The sequence below is a fragment of the Antechinus flavipes genome, chromosome 1, assembly GCF_016432865.1.
Source record: "Antechinus flavipes isolate AdamAnt ecotype Samford, QLD, Australia chromosome 1, AdamAnt_v2, whole genome shotgun sequence".
Classification (NCBI taxonomy): Eukaryota; Metazoa; Chordata; class Mammalia; order Dasyuromorphia; family Dasyuridae; genus Antechinus; species Antechinus flavipes.
In genome coordinates this window covers 670,848,383-670,866,664 of record NC_067398.1, presented here as the reverse complement: position 1 = coordinate 670,866,664, position 18,282 = coordinate 670,848,383, and the positions used below count along the sequence as shown (strand labels likewise).

General features: G+C 40.8%; 1 protein-coding gene across 4 annotated transcripts in view; it reads left to right on the top strand.

Moving 5' to 3' along the window:
• The first annotated feature begins 3,020 nt into the window (after positions 1 to 3,020).
• The window catches only part of PCSK4 (proprotein convertase subtilisin/kexin type 4), a 34,179-nt gene continuing 18,917 nt past the window's right edge, over positions 3,021 to 18,282 (top strand). For 2 of the 4 annotated variants that reach the window (XM_051972208.1, XM_051972206.1), the window contains exons 1-2: positions 3,029 to 3,343; positions 15,406 to 15,510. In XM_051972208.1, the coding sequence (XP_051828168.1) occupies positions 3,089 to 3,343; positions 15,406 to 15,510 (360 nt within the window). In that variant the 5' untranslated portion in view covers positions 3,029 to 3,088. Of the gene's footprint in view, positions 3,344 to 15,405; positions 15,511 to 18,282 lie in introns of all 4 variants that reach the window. The other 2 variants (XM_051972209.1, XM_051972207.1) reach the window with 2 other exon arrangements.

The following is an 18,282-nucleotide window of genomic DNA, read 5'->3' as shown; positions in this document are numbered from 1 at the left end:
GGTCCCTCCCCTTCCCTCCCTCCCACCTCGTGGTCCTGCAACTGCGGGGGACGACCTGAATCCTTCCCCTGAGTATAGGATTGGACAGGAAATCGAGGCGGGGCCTCATTCGGCCCAACCTGCCCACACTGACCAATGAGAGAGCGTAACGGACAAAGGAGGCGGGACTTTTCTCCCAACCCTCGTTCTGCCCCTCCTCACACCTAGAGCTCGGAGCCACCCACCTGGGAGCTAGGCGGGAGAGAGAAGAGAGGGCGGGGCCTGGGGGAGAACTGGGACACCGAGGAGACTCGAACTGGAGAGGGAAGGGGAGGCCAGGTGAGACCGGAGGGCGACATCTTTTATTTCTCAGGCAGTCCCTCTAGGCCAACACCTGTCGGGTTTCCGGCGTGAGTTAATGTCCCTCCCACCTCCAGATTCTGGGCAGTCTAAACTCTTCCACATCTCTTTCTTCCCTTTCCTCGGCCTTCCTAACTAATGCTTGGACTTCTAAAGTCACTTTTTGTCCCATCCCTCAAGCAGAAGTACCCTTGTGAGCCAGTCTCATGCTCCCCACCCCACCCCGCGTTCATTTTACTCTCCAAATTTTTCCTCTCCCTGAGATGCATGAAAAAGTTCCACTTTGTATCCTGTATACAGTAGGAGTTCAATAAATGTTTGGGGAGACAGTGTGATGTAATGGAAAGAGCACTGAAATTGGAATCAAAAAACCTAGTTCATTCATACATTCATTCAGCAAATATTAAGTGCCTCTGTATATGGTACGGTGTTCAGTACGGAGGCCAGGGACACAGAAAAAACCCCCACATAATTCCTGCTCGAAAGGATTTTGTGTTCTAAAGTAGTAGAAGATACATGTGTACTTACTAGCTTGTGTGTCAGTCTGTTTCTTTCTTTTAAAAATTTGGATAATAATAGAACTAACTTTGTTGTAAGACCAAATCAAATAATACAGGTAAAGCTTCTTGCCAACTTTAAAGCAGGATATAATAAATATTAGCTTTTCTAATCATTATTATAAAAATGATACAAGGATCTATTTTAGCAGGAGGTGAAATTCAGTGGGAAAACTACCTAAAAGAATTAGCATGTAAAACTAGCCTTTCATAGAAAAAAGACAGAAATTCTGAGAAGCAGAGATGGGGAGGAAATGCATTCCAGTTATGGGGATGGGGAAATGAGAGGGACTTGTCAGGTCTTTGGGTTTGGGGAAACAACAGTGCATCTAAAGAGATGAATAATAGAATATAAAATTAACTTACAAAGGTAAGTTGGAGGCAGATGGTGGAAAGTGAGGAATTTGAATGTTAATTTATAGATATTAGGGAAGCATTGAAGGGTTAGTTGGTTGATTTTGAGGTAATGGGGTTGAGTGACTTGCCTAGGGTCACACAGCTAGCCACTGTCTGAGGCTGGATTTGAATCCAGATCCTCCTGACTAAAGGCCAATGATCAATCCATTGAACTGCCTAGCTGCCCCCTAGAAATTATTTTTTATCAGGGGAGAGACATGGTCAAATTTGGACCTTAGATAAATGGATTATCTTGACGTTGGTGTAAAAAACTGGAAAAGGGAGAGTGGGCACAGAGATCAATCAGGAGGCTACAAGTGATGAATCAGTTAATCAAAAGCATTTATTAAACATCTGTTATGTGCCAGGCACAAAAATGCACAAATTAAAACATTCAAAATATATACATTATAAATACAAGATTATGAGATAGGAAAGGAATTCTAGTTCCAAAGTGGGTAGGGGAGGTTAGGTCTAGAAATACCTCTATTAAGAGGTGGCACATGAAGGAATCTAAAAATCCCAAGAGAGGGAGCTTAGAAGGGAGGGCATTCAAGGCTTAGGAAAACAGCCTGTATAACCCTTAATGCAACTGATTATACAAGGAAATTAACAAGCAAAAGATTATACAAGGAAACTAATAAGAAATAGGGCAGTTCATCTGGACCACACAGAGGTTCGAATTAGGCCAAAAGCCATGATGAAGATAGAGATGGGGAAGAGTGAACAGGACTTGGCAAATGTTGAGATGAAATTATTAGAGCGGGGAACAGTGAAATTCCTGCTCAATCTCTTGCTAAAAATCCCGGCCATTCTGGATCTCCTTAAATTCAAGTGCCTTCCCTTTGTTGATTATTTCCAATTTGTCGTGAATATAGCGGGTTTGTACGAAGTTGTTTTTATGGTATTTTCTCCCTTTGATTGTGAGCTGTTGCCGAGACTGGCATTGGCTTTTTTTTTTTTTTTTTAAACGCTTTAGAGAGCTGAGCAGTGAGTCTCTGGCGCGTTTATGGATTTGACTGATTGACTAACAAAGCGGTAGGACTTTTGGCTCAGTTCTTCCCCTTTGGATGCCTCAGTTTGTGCCTCTTTGAAAGGGGGGAGGGGAGTGTTTCAGTATTTGTATAGCATACTGTAAAGTAGAAACTCGAGCAACTGCTCCAGGATAACCGAATCAACTTGTGTCAGGAGGAAGCCAGCCACTAGGCTCTAGCTACCCCTATCAAGTCCCTCTAGGCCACTAATTAAAAGCTATCTAGAAAGACCTTTTCTGGGTTAGAGAGCATTATCTAGTGCTTTTCACGGAGAGGCAAAAGGGAAGTGACTGGCCCAAGATCACACAGCAAGACCGTTAAAAGCAGAACTTGAAACCGTTTCGCCGGGTGGGAAAGGAATTGTGGACTGAAGGAAAGGAGAAGATCTTATCTAAATCCCAGTTTCCGCGGCGTCCTCTAAATTAACTCTCCCATCACCCCATTCCCCACATGCCCAGGGGCACGGAGCTCCGTTCCCCGCCCCCTGGACCGCCCCATTCCCGAGGCTGTGGTTCGGCGGCCGCACAGCCCCCTGGGAATGAAGCCCCCACCACCACCGGGGGCAGGGGCAAAGGGGTTGCCATGGAGCCGGAAAGAGGCGTCCAGGGGGCGGGGGTTGCTTCGCTCGGGTGCCCAGGGCGTGGGGCTCCTCCATTCCTGCCCAGGGATGGGGGGAGGGGGAAGGGGCATTTAAACGCCCCATCCTGGGGCCCCAAAGACAGTTTGTCCCACGGGAGGGGCTTCCTCCGACCCCTGGCTACCATGCGGTCCGGGTGGACCCGGCAGAGATTCATTCTGACCCTGGCCTTGACCTTGGTCCTAGTCCTGACCGTGACCCTGGTTCTAGTCTCCGTCTTGGCCCTAGAGGGACCCAAACAGGAACCGGGGCCGGGCCGGGGTGGCCGGGGCCGCTACTTAGTACCCATCTATGTCAGCAGTTGGGCTGTGCTGTTGCCAGGGGGCAGCCAGGAGGCCGAGCGCTTGGCACGCAAGTTCGGCTTTGTCAACCTGGGGCAGGTAGGATACTCGTGGAGCCTCGCTAGGGCTCTGGATGCTGGCAAGGGCACGAATGCCACCGTCTTCCTCACTCCCTGGGCTCAGGTAGCTTCCCAAGCCTTCTACGGGGACACCTCCATCTCCACCCCTCCACCCCCCACCTCAAGCACAGTCTCCTCCCCTTCCCCCATCTATCTGCCACTGAACTGCCCTCTCCCTACAAGCTCCCATCCTTTCAGACCATCCCTTCCCCCAGCACTGGTACAAACTCCTCTGGATCCCAGTGGATTTTCTCTTTTTCAGTAGTTTATTAAGTCATTCAGCTCTGTTGGGGGCCTTAGCTATGCAACAAGTGATTTTTTTTAAAAGAACAATAAAAGGCCAACAACAATGCTAGACCTCAGAGAATTTTGAGATAAGATAAAATTGCTCCCAAATCAATAGAATACTAGGGAGCCACTTCAGAAATGGTCCTGGAGAAAAAAGGAGGTCCTGAGCTAGGATGCCTGTCCCCTACCCCAGAGTGAGTACTGGGCTGTCACAGCTGAGCTTAGCAAAAGGACTGAGAATGCTGGGGCAAAGAGAGAAGGGACCTGCTTCGTTTGGTATCAGTGGGACACCCAGATGGAGTTTGGAGCTAGGAATTGGTCATCTTTCCCCAAGTTATTATTCCTTTCATACACTCTACCTTCTAGCTAAACTGGACTGCCAGCTTTTGGTTAAACTCATGGGCCCCTACCATCTTCCTGAATCTGGTCTCTGTTCCCACTTAACCATTGGTGACATTGGCCACTTTCATGCTTTTAATTTTTTTTTCCTTCCATACATTATTTTTTTAGTGCCAGAAAGTCCCTCTATTTCTGTAAATATCTTTTGGGGGTGGCTAGGTGGTGCAATGGATAGAGCACCAGCCCTGAAGTCAGGAGGACCTGAGTTCAAATGTAACCTCAGACACTTAAAACTTCCTAGCTGTGTGAGCGACCCTGGGTAAGTCATTTAACCCCAATTGCCTCAGCAAAAAGAAAAAGATACATTTATCTTTTAATGTATCAGGCAGGGGCAAGTCTTAATATTAACAATGATGCCAGAGCTAAAAGGGACCAAATTTTACAGGAGAAGAAACTGAGACCTAAACAAGGAAGTGGCTTGCCTAAAAGTAAATTCCAGAGGCAAGATTCAAGCTCATATGCTTACCTATTCTGTGCTTAATAAAAGCTTTTGGACCGAACATCAGAAGCATAGGTTCCTTGAGTGAAGGAGAGGGTTCTTTTTAGTCCTAGAGATCATGGTCAGAGGTGCAGCTCTCACTGGGGAGAGTCAGGTTTCTATGAGTACAAGAGAAAAAGATTTAAGATAAAGAGGAAGTCTTTAAAAGATGGAAAGACAGCTTACCTAGCCACCCTCCCCACCAAAGCCACGACTGGTACACTTTTTATCTGTCTGACCTGATTCCCAGGTCTAGAATTCAACTTCACCACATCACCTCACACCAAGGCTTCCTCTGTTTCCCCTTGCTTTCTGCCCTTAACCACAGGCAGCCCTGAAGGCTCTGTCCTTGCTCCCCTTCTCTTCACATGTTCTAGCCATTGGTGATTGAGGCTATTTCCATGCTTTCTATTATCTTTTTTCTCTCCTTTTATACATTGTTTTTTTTTTTTAGTGTGAGCAATTCCCCGTCTCTGTAAATATTTCTCTCTTAATGTGTCAGCCAGTCAAGTAGCAAATTTTAGTATTAACAATGGAGTCTTAGGAGATGCCATCACATGGAGGAATACTTACTTGACATTGTTAAAGTTGCAAAATTTGCCTGGGCAAGGGGGAGGCAGGTGGGGGAGGGAGCACAGATATTTCAATTCCTCACTGTGCAGATGGGAGACTGCAGTCCAGTGGGAGTGATGGGTTTGAAGCTCGGCACCAAATGATGAGATTTAGGAGAACCATTGGCACCAAATGTTGAGGTTTGGTCCCACATGTTGGGGTTTGGGTATGTAGAGAATTCACAATGGCCTTTCTCTTTGGCAAAAAGTAGATTTATTTAAAAGAGGAGGTCACAGAAAAAATGAAGAGAAAAAATAGACACCAAGAGTGGTGAAATGCCACGAGAACAGGTCTGTATGTAACATTAGCAGATCTGGCCAAGGCCTTTGATACTCTCAGTCACGAGGGCTTAAGGAAAATTATGTCAAAATTTGATTGCCTGGAGAAATCAATTTCATGATGGCCAGCTTGCTTGGATTTTGGACGATGAACGATGCTTGTGAGCTTTCCCAGTCACCAATGGAGTGAAACAAGGTGCTGGGCTTCCTCCCATGCTTTTAGCATGATGTTTTCAGCTATGTGATCAAACACCTTCAATGTAGAAAAACATGGCTTCCAAGTCAGCTGCCGCAATGATGGTAAATTCTTCAACTTGAAAACAATACAAGCCAAAACGAAAGTGGAGAGAATATCAATGCATGGTTTTTGGTTTGCAGATGATTGTGCGCTCAATGTAGCCTCCAAATCTGGGATGCAACAAAGTATGGATGATTCTCTGCTACTTGTGTTAATTTAGATAAAATATATACAAAGTAGATGAAAAGTGTCTATAGGAGGCACTGGAACCTCCTTGAGAAAACTAAGGATTCTAAGGAGTGGAGATGAGAAGGGAAAGCATTACCAGCAAGGAAGACAGCTAGGGAGATGTAATATTGGATGTGAGTCTAGCCTAGTATCTGGAACATAGTAGGCATTTAATACAAACAATTAATTGATTGAGAAGCATCAAGTTGGACTGAAGAGTTGTGAAGAGTCCTTCCTTTAGTGGCTAAACTCCTTGAGAAAGTTTTCTACAATCATTGCTGCTTCTTCCTTTCTTCTGCCCGTTTTCTTGCTGCAATTTGACATCCAAACTCATCACTTTTAGTGAAGTTGTCACCAAAGTTAACTGACAATCTAATGGACTTTTCTTGGTCCTCATTCTTCCTTATCTCTCTTCAGCCTTTGACACTGCCTGATCCCCTCTTCTGGTGGTTTTCTTTCTTCTCCAACTGCTCCTTCTCTATCTCTTTTGATAGATTTTTGTTCAGCCTATATTTGCTAGGGCACATGTCCCCCAGCTCCCAAGGATTTGTCCTGGATCTTTTCTCTCTGTCCTATCTTTGTACCCTGTACTTGTGATGAGTTTGCATGGATTCAATTATCATCTCTATGCTTATGATTCCTGGATTTATCTAACTGTAACATTTCTCTGCTGACCTCTGATCTTATATCCCCAACTGCTTATTAGATTGCATGCCCCATAGACATCTGAAATTCCACATGTCTAAAACCTGAATTCATTACTGGATACCATTCTCCCAGACATCCAGGCTGGAAACCTCGATGTTATTCTCGACTCTTTACTCTCTCTCACCCCTTTTCCCTCATGTGCAATCTGTTACCAAAATCTGTTGATGCTACTTTTGTAACATCTGTTGTATATGTTAACCCTTCTGATTGCCACCATCTTGGTGCAGGCCCTTTGTACCTCACTCCTGTTCTATTGTGATAGTTGCCTTCTGGTTGGTGTTCCTACCTCAATTTATCCCCACTCCAGTCCATTCTCCATTCAGCTATCAGCATCATCTTCCTAAAGTGCATATCTAAGTATGTCATATACTACTCTCTTCCAACTTCATTGGCTCCCTATTACTTCTATGATCAAATATAAAACTTTTCCTTCTGGCTTAAGCCCTTTATCACTTGGCCCTTTCATACCTTTCCAGTTTTGCTACATTGCCCCTTCAAATGCTCTGTGATCTATTGATACTGATTTCTTAGCTGTTATTCTAACAAGACTCGCCATCTCCAGGCTCCTTTTTTTTTTTTTTTTGGAGAGGGGAATTAAGTTACACAAGTCAAGCAGCTAGTGAGTGTTAAGTATCTGAGGGTGGAGTTTGAATTCAGGTCCTCCTGATTGCAGGACTCTAGACCCACTTTACCATCTAGCTGCCCCTCCTGGCATTTTCACTGTCTGTCACTCAAGCTTGGAATCCTATCCTCTTTCATCTTCATATCTTGGCTTTCTTCAAATCTAAACTAAAGTCATGTCTTCTGGAAGATTTTCCTAGTTCTTCTATCCCGATGCTTTTCCTTTGAGGGATAGCCTGTCTATATCTTGTTTGTTCATAGTTGTTGCCTGTTGACTTTGAGAGACTGTATACTTCTTATGGACAGGTCCTGTTTTTGGCTTTCTTTGTATCTTCAGCACTTAGCACAGTGCCTGATACATAGCAAGCCATGCTTTAGGAATGTCATTTTGGCAGCTGTCGAGTTGTATGGGAAGCTGTATGATATATGCATAGAAGAGGGGAAACATGTGAAGCAGAAAGACCTAATACGAGGCAATTTTGATAGCAATGAAAGGTTGAACTAGGGTGCAGTCTGAGTGGAAAAAAATTAGAGATAGAGTTGAGATGTTTAAATGTAGAATGGCCAAGACTTCACAGTTTGTTAATTATTTGGATGGAGTAAAGAAGAATGAAAAATCAAGGATAATTGAGGTTGTAAACCTAAGTAGGAGAATGTTCCCTTCAACAAGAACAGGAAAATTATGAAGAGGATTAAGTTCAGGGGAAGAGATAATGAATCCTGTTTTAGACATGTTAAATTTCAGAGGCCTTTGGGAGATCCCTTTCAAAGTATTCAATAGGCAATTGAAGATGATGTACCTGTGTTCAAAAGAGAGAAAGGGTGGGTTCTATTAGGTGTAAGAGTCTTTTGCATAGAAATGATTATTGAATTGTGGGAACTTGAAGTAAGAAGGTATAAAGACAGATGGCTCAGGACAAAACCTTTCAGAACATCCACAGTTAGGAGGTAAGGACACTCATGTCTTCATGGATAATAGTTGGGATAAAGAAGGAAAATCCAAGCAGATAGATAAAAGGGGAAACAAAAGAACACATTTTCTTGAAAACAGAGAATCTCATTGTTGGTGGAATTGTGCATACATACAGCCATTCTGGAGAATGATTTGGAACTGTGGTCAAAAAGTTATCAAACTGTGCATACCCTTTGATCCAGCATTGTTACTCCTGGGCTTATATCCCAGAAAGATCTTAAAGAAGGGAAAGAGACCTGTATGTGCGAGAATGTTTGTGGTAGCCCTCTTTGTAGTGGCCAGAAACTGGAAACTGAGTGGCTACCCATCAATTGGAGAATGGCTGAATAAATTGTGGTATATGAATATTATGGAATATTATTGTTCTGTAAGAAATGACCAGCAGGATGATTTTAGAAAGGCCTGGAGAGACTTATAGGAACTGATGCTGAGTGAAATGAGCAGGATCAGGAGATCATTATATACTTCGACAACAATACTATATGATGATCAATTCTGATGGACGTGGCCATCCTCAGCAATGAGATGAACCAAATCAGTTCCGATAGAGCAGTAATGAACTGAACCAGCTACACCCAGCAAAAGAACTCTGGGAGACTCTGAACCACTACATAGAATTCCCAATCCCTCTATTTTTGTCCACCTACATTTTTTATTTCCTTCACAGGTTAATTATACACTATTTCAAAGTCTGATTTTTTTGTACAGCAAAATAACTGTTTGGACATGTATACTAATATTATATTTAACTTATACTTTAACATATTTAACATGTATTGGTCAACTTGCCATCTGGGAGAAGGGATGGGGGGAAGAAGGGGAAAAGTTGGAATAAAAGGTTTTGCAATTGTCAATGCTGAAAAATTACCCGTGCATATATCTTGTAAATAAAAAGTTATAATAAAAAATATACATTGGATATACAACAAAAAAAGAAAGAAAACTGAGTATCTGAGTGTAGCAAGTGAAAAAGATGAGAATTGAGAAAAGATCTTGGGGTCATAAAAATATGAAAACATGAATCCATTACACACTGTTTCTTTTTGTGTATTTAAATTTAATATAGTAGTACCAACATTGCTCTTCTGGTCTGTGTCTGCCTCTGAACATCATTTTGGTCTCCTCTTGTCTAGTTTTTGTTTCATGTTCTTTCTTTTTCTTTGTTTAAACTGTTCTTTTTCCATCATTATCATTTCCCCTCATATTCCCCACCCCAAATAAAAGCTCTCCATCATAACAGATGTAAGGTCAAGGAAAACAGATTTGTGCAAAACCTATTATTCTTCCTGACCATTACCTCTACCAGTTCCCTCATCCCTACATGCTCTTAAGTCCCCGGTCCTTTCCATATTTAAAATTTACCCACCCTTTGCCTTGGATTGCTCCTCCATCTGCCTCCTGTACTTTTACTCCAATGCTGTTGAACAATAATGGAAGCAATTACTCAACCATTGCTGACTACTTGGTCCACTAAAAATGGATTTTCTTTAATCTCATCTAGGCTCTCACTGCTGCCTGGCAATCCTTTTAATCTTTTATTAATTGATTCATTTTTCAATTCCCCCAAAGCTGCTCTTCTAGATCTTCCCTTATCTAGTTAAGGTTTTAACTTCATCTTCTCATCCTTTCAGTAGAGGCCCTTGAAGTCTACTACTTAATTTTTTTTCAATTAACAATATTTTCTCCCCTCCCCTTTTAGGGGATTTCTCTCTTCTCTCCATCCTGGAGGGAAGTGAATAGGGAGAAAAACAAAAGTTTTGTGACAAATATGTATAATCAAGGAAAACAAATTCCATAGTGGCCATGGTCAAATCATATAGGTCTCATTCTGTCCTTCCTTCAGAAAGTGGGCAGGATACTTCCTCATCAGCTCTTTATAATCTAATGGTTGCTTACTTATGAGTTCTTTAGCTTTCAGATATGTCAACAAAATAATGTTGACATTATTTTCATTATGTAAATTATTTTCCTGGTTCTTCTTATTTCACTTAACATCAGTTCATGTAAATCTTAGATTTCTTTTTTTAAAATTTCTTTTAAAAAGAATTTTCCCCAGGGGCAGCTAGACGACACAATGGCTAGCATACTGACCCTGGAGTCAGGAGGAATTGAGTTCAAATGTGACCTCAGAAACTTAGCTGGGTGACTCTGGGTAAGTTACCTCCCCCAAATTTTTCCACCATTTAATAATATTTTATTTTTTTCCAATTACATGTAAAGATAGTTTTCACCATTAACTTTTATAAGATTTTGAGTTCCAAATTTTTTTCTACCTCCCTCCCTTCCATTCCACCTCCCCAAGATAGCAAATAATCTGATATAGATTATATATGTAAGTCATATTACACATATTCACACATTAGTCATGTTGTGAAAAAAGAATCAAAACAAAAGGGGAAAATCACAAGAAAAAAAAGTGAAAATAACATGCTACTATCTGCATTCAGATTCCATAGTTCTTTCTCTGGATGTGAATAGCATTTTTCATTGTGAATTGTCTGCTGAGGAGAGCTAAATCTATCCAAGTTGATCATCTCACAATGTTACTGTTACTATTACTGTGCACAACATGCTCCTGATTCTTCTCATTTCACTCAGCATCACTTCATCTGAATCATTCTGAAATCACTATTTTATTTCTCCAAATATATGCAAAGATAGTTTTCAACATTCACCTCTGCAAAACTTTGCCGTTCTGAATTTTCTCTCTTTCTCCCTCCTCCCTACTTTCTTCTCCCCTAGACAGTAAGAAATCCCATTTAGGTTAAATATATGCAAATCTTCTAAACATATTTCCATATTTGTCATGCTGTGCAAGAAAAATGAGATCAAAGGGGAAAAAACACAAAGGAAAAAACAAAACACTAAAAAAGGTGAAAATACTATCCACATTCAGCCTCCATAGTTTTCTCTCTGGATGCAGATTCTTTTCCTCACAAATCTGTTGGAATTGCCTTGAATCACTTCATTGTTGAAAAGACCTAAATCCATCAGAGTTGATCACCACATAATTTTCTTGCTGTGTACAATGTTCCCTTGGTTCAACTCACTTCACTTAGCATCAGTTCATGTAAAATTTTCCAGGCTTTTCTGAAATCAGCCTGCTTGTAATTTCTTATAGAACAATAATATTACATAACATACATGTACCATAATTTATTCAGCCATTCCCCAATTGATGGGCATCCACTCAGTTTCCAGTTCCTCACCACAGTTTTGCATATGTGAATCCTTTTTCCTTTTTTTATGATCTCTTTGAAATACAGACCAGTAGAAATACTGCTAGATCAAAGGGGATGGGTTTTATAGTCCTTTGTTGTCCCAGTCTCTAGCCAAGGGTTTGGTGTTTTTCTTAACCAGGAATAATCCCTCTGCTTGTGTCTTGACCTTACCCCCTCTTTAGTAAACTGCTCCTCCAGTCATTCCCTCAGTTTGTCTCTATTCTTCAGTCTGTACCTTAAGTATTCATGATTTCTCCTTTCTTTTCAATTGATCATCTGTATACAGACTTCCCTCTCTACTATCTCCAGTAGAGTATAAACCCTTTGAGAACAGACTATTTCCCATATTTTATTTGTAGTCCAGAGCCTGGCACAAGCAGCATGGACTAGTGAGAAGAACAGTATTGGATTGGGAGATTTTGAATCCTGATTTTGCTCTTTTCAACCTCTCTGATCTTGGGCAAATCAGGAATCTTTGAGCATTCGTTTGTCCTGTTTAAAAGAAGGGCAGCCCTTCTAAATTTACCTTCTAGATCTAAATATAAGGTTTAAATAGGTGCTTATTATATACTTGTTGGATTGAATTGGATGTAATCAGGATTAACTCACATAACTTTTTTGAATGCTTCACTTTCCCCATCTGTAAAGCAAAGATAATTATAATGACTGACATGCAGTACTTGATAGTTTGCTTAAAATTTTTAAAAAATATATCATCTCATTTGCACCTTACAATGACCCTTAGAGATAAATACTGTGGAGAGAATGAGATTCATTTTACAAACGAGGAAACTGAAGCTTGAGGAAGGGAATGAATATTCCAAGTTCATTCAATTAGGAGGTATAATAAAATGAATTTGATCCCAGTTTTCTCCTCACTCCAAATCTCACCCCTCTCTCATTGTAAGATGATGTTGCTTTCTGACACTGCTGCCTTTCTCCTTGAGTTATACATTCTGAAAATCTCCACGTGTCATGGACATGTCTGTAGTTATGAGGAGAATCATAGGGACACAGTATCTCCAAATCCAAGGGTAGAGAAGGAGAAAGAATTTCAAGAAGAGCAGAGTGGTCCACAGTATCAAATTCCAGAGATAGATAAAGGAGGTTAAGGTCTGACAAAAGGCCATTGGAGTTGGTGATAATGAGGTCATTAGTGACCTTGAAGAGGCTTGTTTCCATAGAGCAATAGGAGAGGAAGCCAAATTGCCAGGGCTTGATGAGCGAGTGGGTATCAAAGGAGTGAGGGAGGGAACGAAGAAAGAACACATACAGAGTTATCCCTTGGGTCCCCATAGAGATCTATGGCTTCAGCTTTAACTCTCCTGTCTTTGAGCTCCCATCTGGAATTTCTACCGGGACGCCTCCTGGCATCCCAGATTCAGCATGTTTAGAATGAAATCCATTGTCTTCCCCAAGAAACCTCTTATTTCCTCCCAGTCTCCCCAGGCTAGAAACCTCATAATGATCTTGATCTTACTTCAAACCCCAGCTTTCAACAATCGCCAAGTGCTATAGATTTCCTACTATTATCTCTTCTCTTTGTTTACACAGCTACCATCTTGGTTCAGACCTTCATTCCTTCGCACCCAAACTCTTTATTTCCTAAGTGGTCTTCCTAAGACTACTTAAAAACATTTTAAAAAGTATTTTGTTTCCAAATATATATAAAGATAGTTTTCAATATTCACTTTTGCAAAATCTTGTGTTCCAAATTTTTCTCCGTCTTTTCCCCCCTCCCCAAGACAGCAAGCAACTGGATCTAGATTAAACATGTACAATGAATTCTTCTACACATATTTCCATATTCGTCATGTTGTGCAAGAAAAAAATCTGATCAAAAGGGGAAAAAAACATAAGGAAAGGAAAAAACCAAGCAAACAAACAATAAAAAATACACAAAATACTGTGCTTTGATCCAATCCAGTCTCCATAATTCTCTGGCACTTTCCATCACAAGTCTAAGACAAATTCTAAGTGGTCTCTCATTGTTTCCCACTGATGGCTCTTCCTTTTCCATCCCACCTTCTAAATAATTGCCAGACATCCTCTTAATGTATGGGACTGATGGAGTCCTTCTCCATCTCTAAAACCTTCTATGCTTCCTTGTAGCCCATAGACTAAAATACATGCACTTTACTTAGCCTGAAATGCTTTAGATATATCCACAATCTGGCCCAGTTTTTCCAGCCATATTTCACCTTACTCTTTTTTGTACACTTAATGTTCTAATCTGAGTGAACTATTGTCTAATCTTTCAAGGTCATCATATTTTTGGAATGGATCTCTCTCTTCAAATCATTATCCACATCCTTATGTGGATTTAGTTTCTTCCCTCTTCCCTCCTCCTGTAGAATAAAAGCACTTTAAGGACAAAGATTCTAAGGATAAAAGCACTAGATTCTGGGGATACAAAGAAAAAATGGAAAATAAAGAGTCATTATTTTCCACTTTTTCTTGGTATCCCCAGAATCTAGCATGGTAGCATAGTACAGTGGAAAGAACTTTTGGATTTGGAGACAGAGAAACAATTATTAGGCACCAACCCAGGCAGTGGGTGTACTAAGACTACAATGACATTCTATCAGAAAAGAAGTTTGTATAAATAAATATATACACAATATATAAAAGCAAAATCAGGGTAAATTTGGGTAAGAGAGCACTACCAGCTGGGGGGAATCAGGAAATATTTCATGTAGATGGTATTGACTGAGCAGAGGTTTGCAGAAAAAAAAAGAGAGGTGAAGAGGGGATATATTCTGGTTATGGGGAGAGATGCTCAAGACATGGAGAAGAGAGATGTTAGTGTGTGAAATATGAGCAAGAGCACAAATGCCTCTTGTGGGGGAGCGTAGAAGACAGGATGTGTAAGAAAGTTGGAAAAGTGGAGAGGAAGATTTTAAAGGGCTTTATATGTGATCCTAAAGGCAATAGGGAACCACTGACATTTATGGAGTAAGGGAGGGACAGAGTTGGACTTTTAAGAGATCGTGATAGTAGTTCAGCAGAGTAGAGTTAAAACAGACTTGAGAGGCCATCCAGGTCAACCTCCTTATTTTACAGAGGAGAAACTGAGGGGTTAAATGATTTGCTTTTCGTAATCCTTCTCCCTCCTAAAGGTGTGAGTCAGCACCTAAGTGTTCTTGGGTGAGTCCCCATCTACACAAATGAGAGTTTGGACAAAGCCCCTTCTGGCTTTATAGAGACCCTGAACCTGTGGTCTTCCATGAGACTTTCTTTCCTTCCAGCAGTCCACTTTTCCCAGAGAACTTGCCTGGATCTCCTTTCTGCTCCTGAACCCTTGCCCTGTATCTCCTTTCATATTTACTTGTGTGCATGAGGTATCCCAGTTAATAAGAGATAAGTTTCTTGAAGGCAAAGCCCACATCCCTTTTTATCTTTGTTCTCACAATGCCTACCAAGGGCATTGAGCAGAGCAGATAGTCAATGTTCATTGAACTAAAGTCTATGTTTTATTTGAACTTAATATTTGTGTTTATTGAACTAAATGCACCATATATAGTGTAAACTGTACATGCTGAAGTGGATATAAAGTGTACACAAACACCTGTATACACTGTCTCCTCATTTCCTGCACACTTAGATGTAGTTCCTCAGATCTGGGGGCTGCAGAAGCCCCCCCCCCCCATGCACTATCTTTCCAGACAACATCACCCCTGTGAGCTCAGAAATAGAGACATCCTCTGAGTCTCAGACAGTCTTGCCCAACTGTTTCCTGTTTCCTTCCCCAATTTTCTCCTTTTCAGCTCAGTCACAGATAAATAACCAACCGTCCCTCCTCCCCGGGGTCCCCACCATGTCTCAGGCAATGAGCAGAGCTGGCTGCTGTGTGGCCAGGTAGATCAATGGAAGGTCTGGTTCCAGGTGGTGTGAAGTGATGGCATGCCAGGGAGTGGGCGGTGGGCTTCCTCTCATTAGTATGAGCTGTCCAGGGGACCTATTCAGCCTCAGCTTCTTTGGCTTGGCCATCTCTGCAGGTCATCCAGGGCCAGCATTATTACCACTTCCGGCACCGGGGTGTGTCTTCAAGAGCCCTTAGCCAACACTGGGGCCACAGCCTGAGGCTGAAGAAAGACCCTAAGGTGAGTGGAGGGAGGGGAAGAAGAACACCAGATTTGCTGACCTTGTTCATTATACTTGCTTCCCTTCTCTGGGGTTGGGGGAAGATGAGTTAGAAGCTATTATTTATACTCTTAAAATCATTTTAGACTTCTGAGATTTTGAGGCAGTGGACCTGGGCAGCAACTTATCCATGATCAATGAGTAAGTAGGACTAGAATCATGGGACTGACATAGTTATCCAATCTGTTCTTCCAAAGTCTGTAACAATGGGGAACTCCTTACTCCTTTTTTTTATTTATTTAATTTTTTTTTCCTGGTTATACGTGTACATTCACATTAAAAAATATATTGGGAGAGAAAAATCAGAACAAAAGGGAAAAATTATAAGAGGGAAAAAAAAAAGAAAAAAATAAGTGAAAATAGAATATGTTGATTTACATTCAACCTCCAGATTTTTCTCTCTGGATACAGATGGTGTTTTCCATCTAAAGTTTATTGGAGAACCCCTTACTTCTTGAGGCCATTTATTCTACTTTAGACCAGCTCTCATTATTAGACTGTTTTTTGTTACCTTGAATTTAAATCTGCTTCCCTGAAACCAGCAGTGACCAGTACTTTGGAACTAGTTACATTTTCAGTAAGAGCATTTATATCTCAGAAATTCTCTAACACTGCCAGTCAAGGCCTGATTTATTGTTCTGTTGATTGTCTAGACTTGACAGTATGGAAAAAAATGTTAATAATGGAGATCAAACTTTTAAAATGTCTTGCATTTTCTGAGAGCCTGATTATTAAACATTTATTTAGCATATCCCCTGACTGAAACCCATTCTTCCTTTTTTGGTCTCCTGGGACCAAGCAGAACAAATTTAATCCCTCTTATCCATCACAACTTTTTTTTTCTTTTTTCTTTTCTTTTTTTTTTTTTAAATATCTTTTTATTGACAGAACCCATGCCAGGGTAATTTTTTACAGCATTATCCCTTGCATTCATTTCTGTTCCGATTTTTCCCCTCCCTCCCTCCACCCCTTCCCCCAGATGGCAAGCATATCCATCACAACTTTTCAAAGACTTCGAGTCAATTGTCATTCTCCCAAGATCTCCTGGGTAAATGTTCTCAATTCCTTCACAGACTTGGTTTTGAATCCCTTCTCCATTTTCATTCTTCCTTCCTCTGGAGCCCCAGGTCCCCAGCCTCCTGATTCAGGATTTTTTTCTATTATATCAAGCATTTTATGAAAATTAATCCCAAGGACATTGTGTCTCTCCTGAAGTTACACAGAGTAAGGATGACACAGCCACAATGAGAACCCAGGTTTCCTGCCAATTTAGGGCTCTTTCCAAGATTGAGAAGATTAGGGCTAATTGTATATAATCCTTTAAAATGTGTAAAGGACAATATATATATGTATGTGTGGTGTGGATGTATTTTACATATATATGTAACACACATATATAAATATAAAACACATACACACACACACACACACACACACATATATATTCTCATTTTATACTCAAAATAATCCTGGAAAATAGATATTATTATCCCCATTTTTCAGATGAAAAACCTGAGGTTGGGAGAAATTAAGTGATTTGAGTAGAGTCACACAGCTAGTAAACATCAGAGGCTAGATTTGAACTTAGGACTTTGTGACTGCAAGTCTAACAATTTATCCACTATGCTACCTACCTGACAAGTCTCCATCTTTCTGTACCCAAGACTCAGACAGTATCCTTACATTGGCTCACGAGATATGTGAATCTCCACTTTCACTCCACGCTATCCTAATAGCTGTTTGTTGGCTCTTAAAAAAAATTACAAGTTTAGTAACTGACAATGAAAACCTAAAAATATGAAATTAGCATTAACTATTATGTAAATGCTAAAAGCATTTAACAAGGTAAGATGTGGTATGGAGTAACTGATAGAAAACTAGTCCTGGAGCCAGAAATAGATTTTCGGAATTGAAGGTGGATCACAACATAGTGTTTTCACCTTTTTTTGTTGTTGCTTGCTTGCTTTTCATTTTCTTGCTCATTTTTTTTTCCTTTTTGGTCTGATTTTTCTTTTGCAGCATGATAAATGTGGAAATGTGTATAGAATTGTACATATTTAACATATATTGGATTACTTGTTGTCTAGGGGGAGAAGGAAAAGGAGAGAGGGATTTGAAACACACGGTTTTGCAAGGGTGAATGGTGAAAACTGTCTTTGCATGTATTTTGAAAATAAAAAGCTATTATTGAGAGAGAGAGAGAGAGAGAGAGAGAGAGACAGACAGACAGAAAAAGACAGAGAGAGAGAGAGAGAGAGAGAGAGAGAGAGAGAGAGAGAGAGAGAGAGAGAGAGAGCTGGGTTCAGATTCTGCCTCGAACACTGATGGCTGAGTGAGTCACTTAACCTTAATGCTCTGAGGTCCAAGACCACCTGCATCTTTTCCATATACTAATGAAATCAGTGTTTCAGTCCTTCCCTGATTTAACAAGGTCGATCCTCATATATCATTAACAAGCAACAAATTCCTCTTTCCAGGTTTGTCTGAGGTTTTGCTTCTGGTTTTTTCTTTAAAAACCAGACCAAAACAAAACAAAAAATACTGCTTTTTTCCTCCAAGGCTTGTATGTAGGCATTGGGGCAGACAGGTGGCAGAATGGATCGAGTAAGGATAACATTTGAAAACAAGAAGCGCTGGGTTCAGAGCAAGCACTTAGTAGCTATGTGACCCTGTCACTTAATTCTGTTTGCCTCAGTTTCCTCATCTGTAAAATGAATTTGAGAAGGAAATGA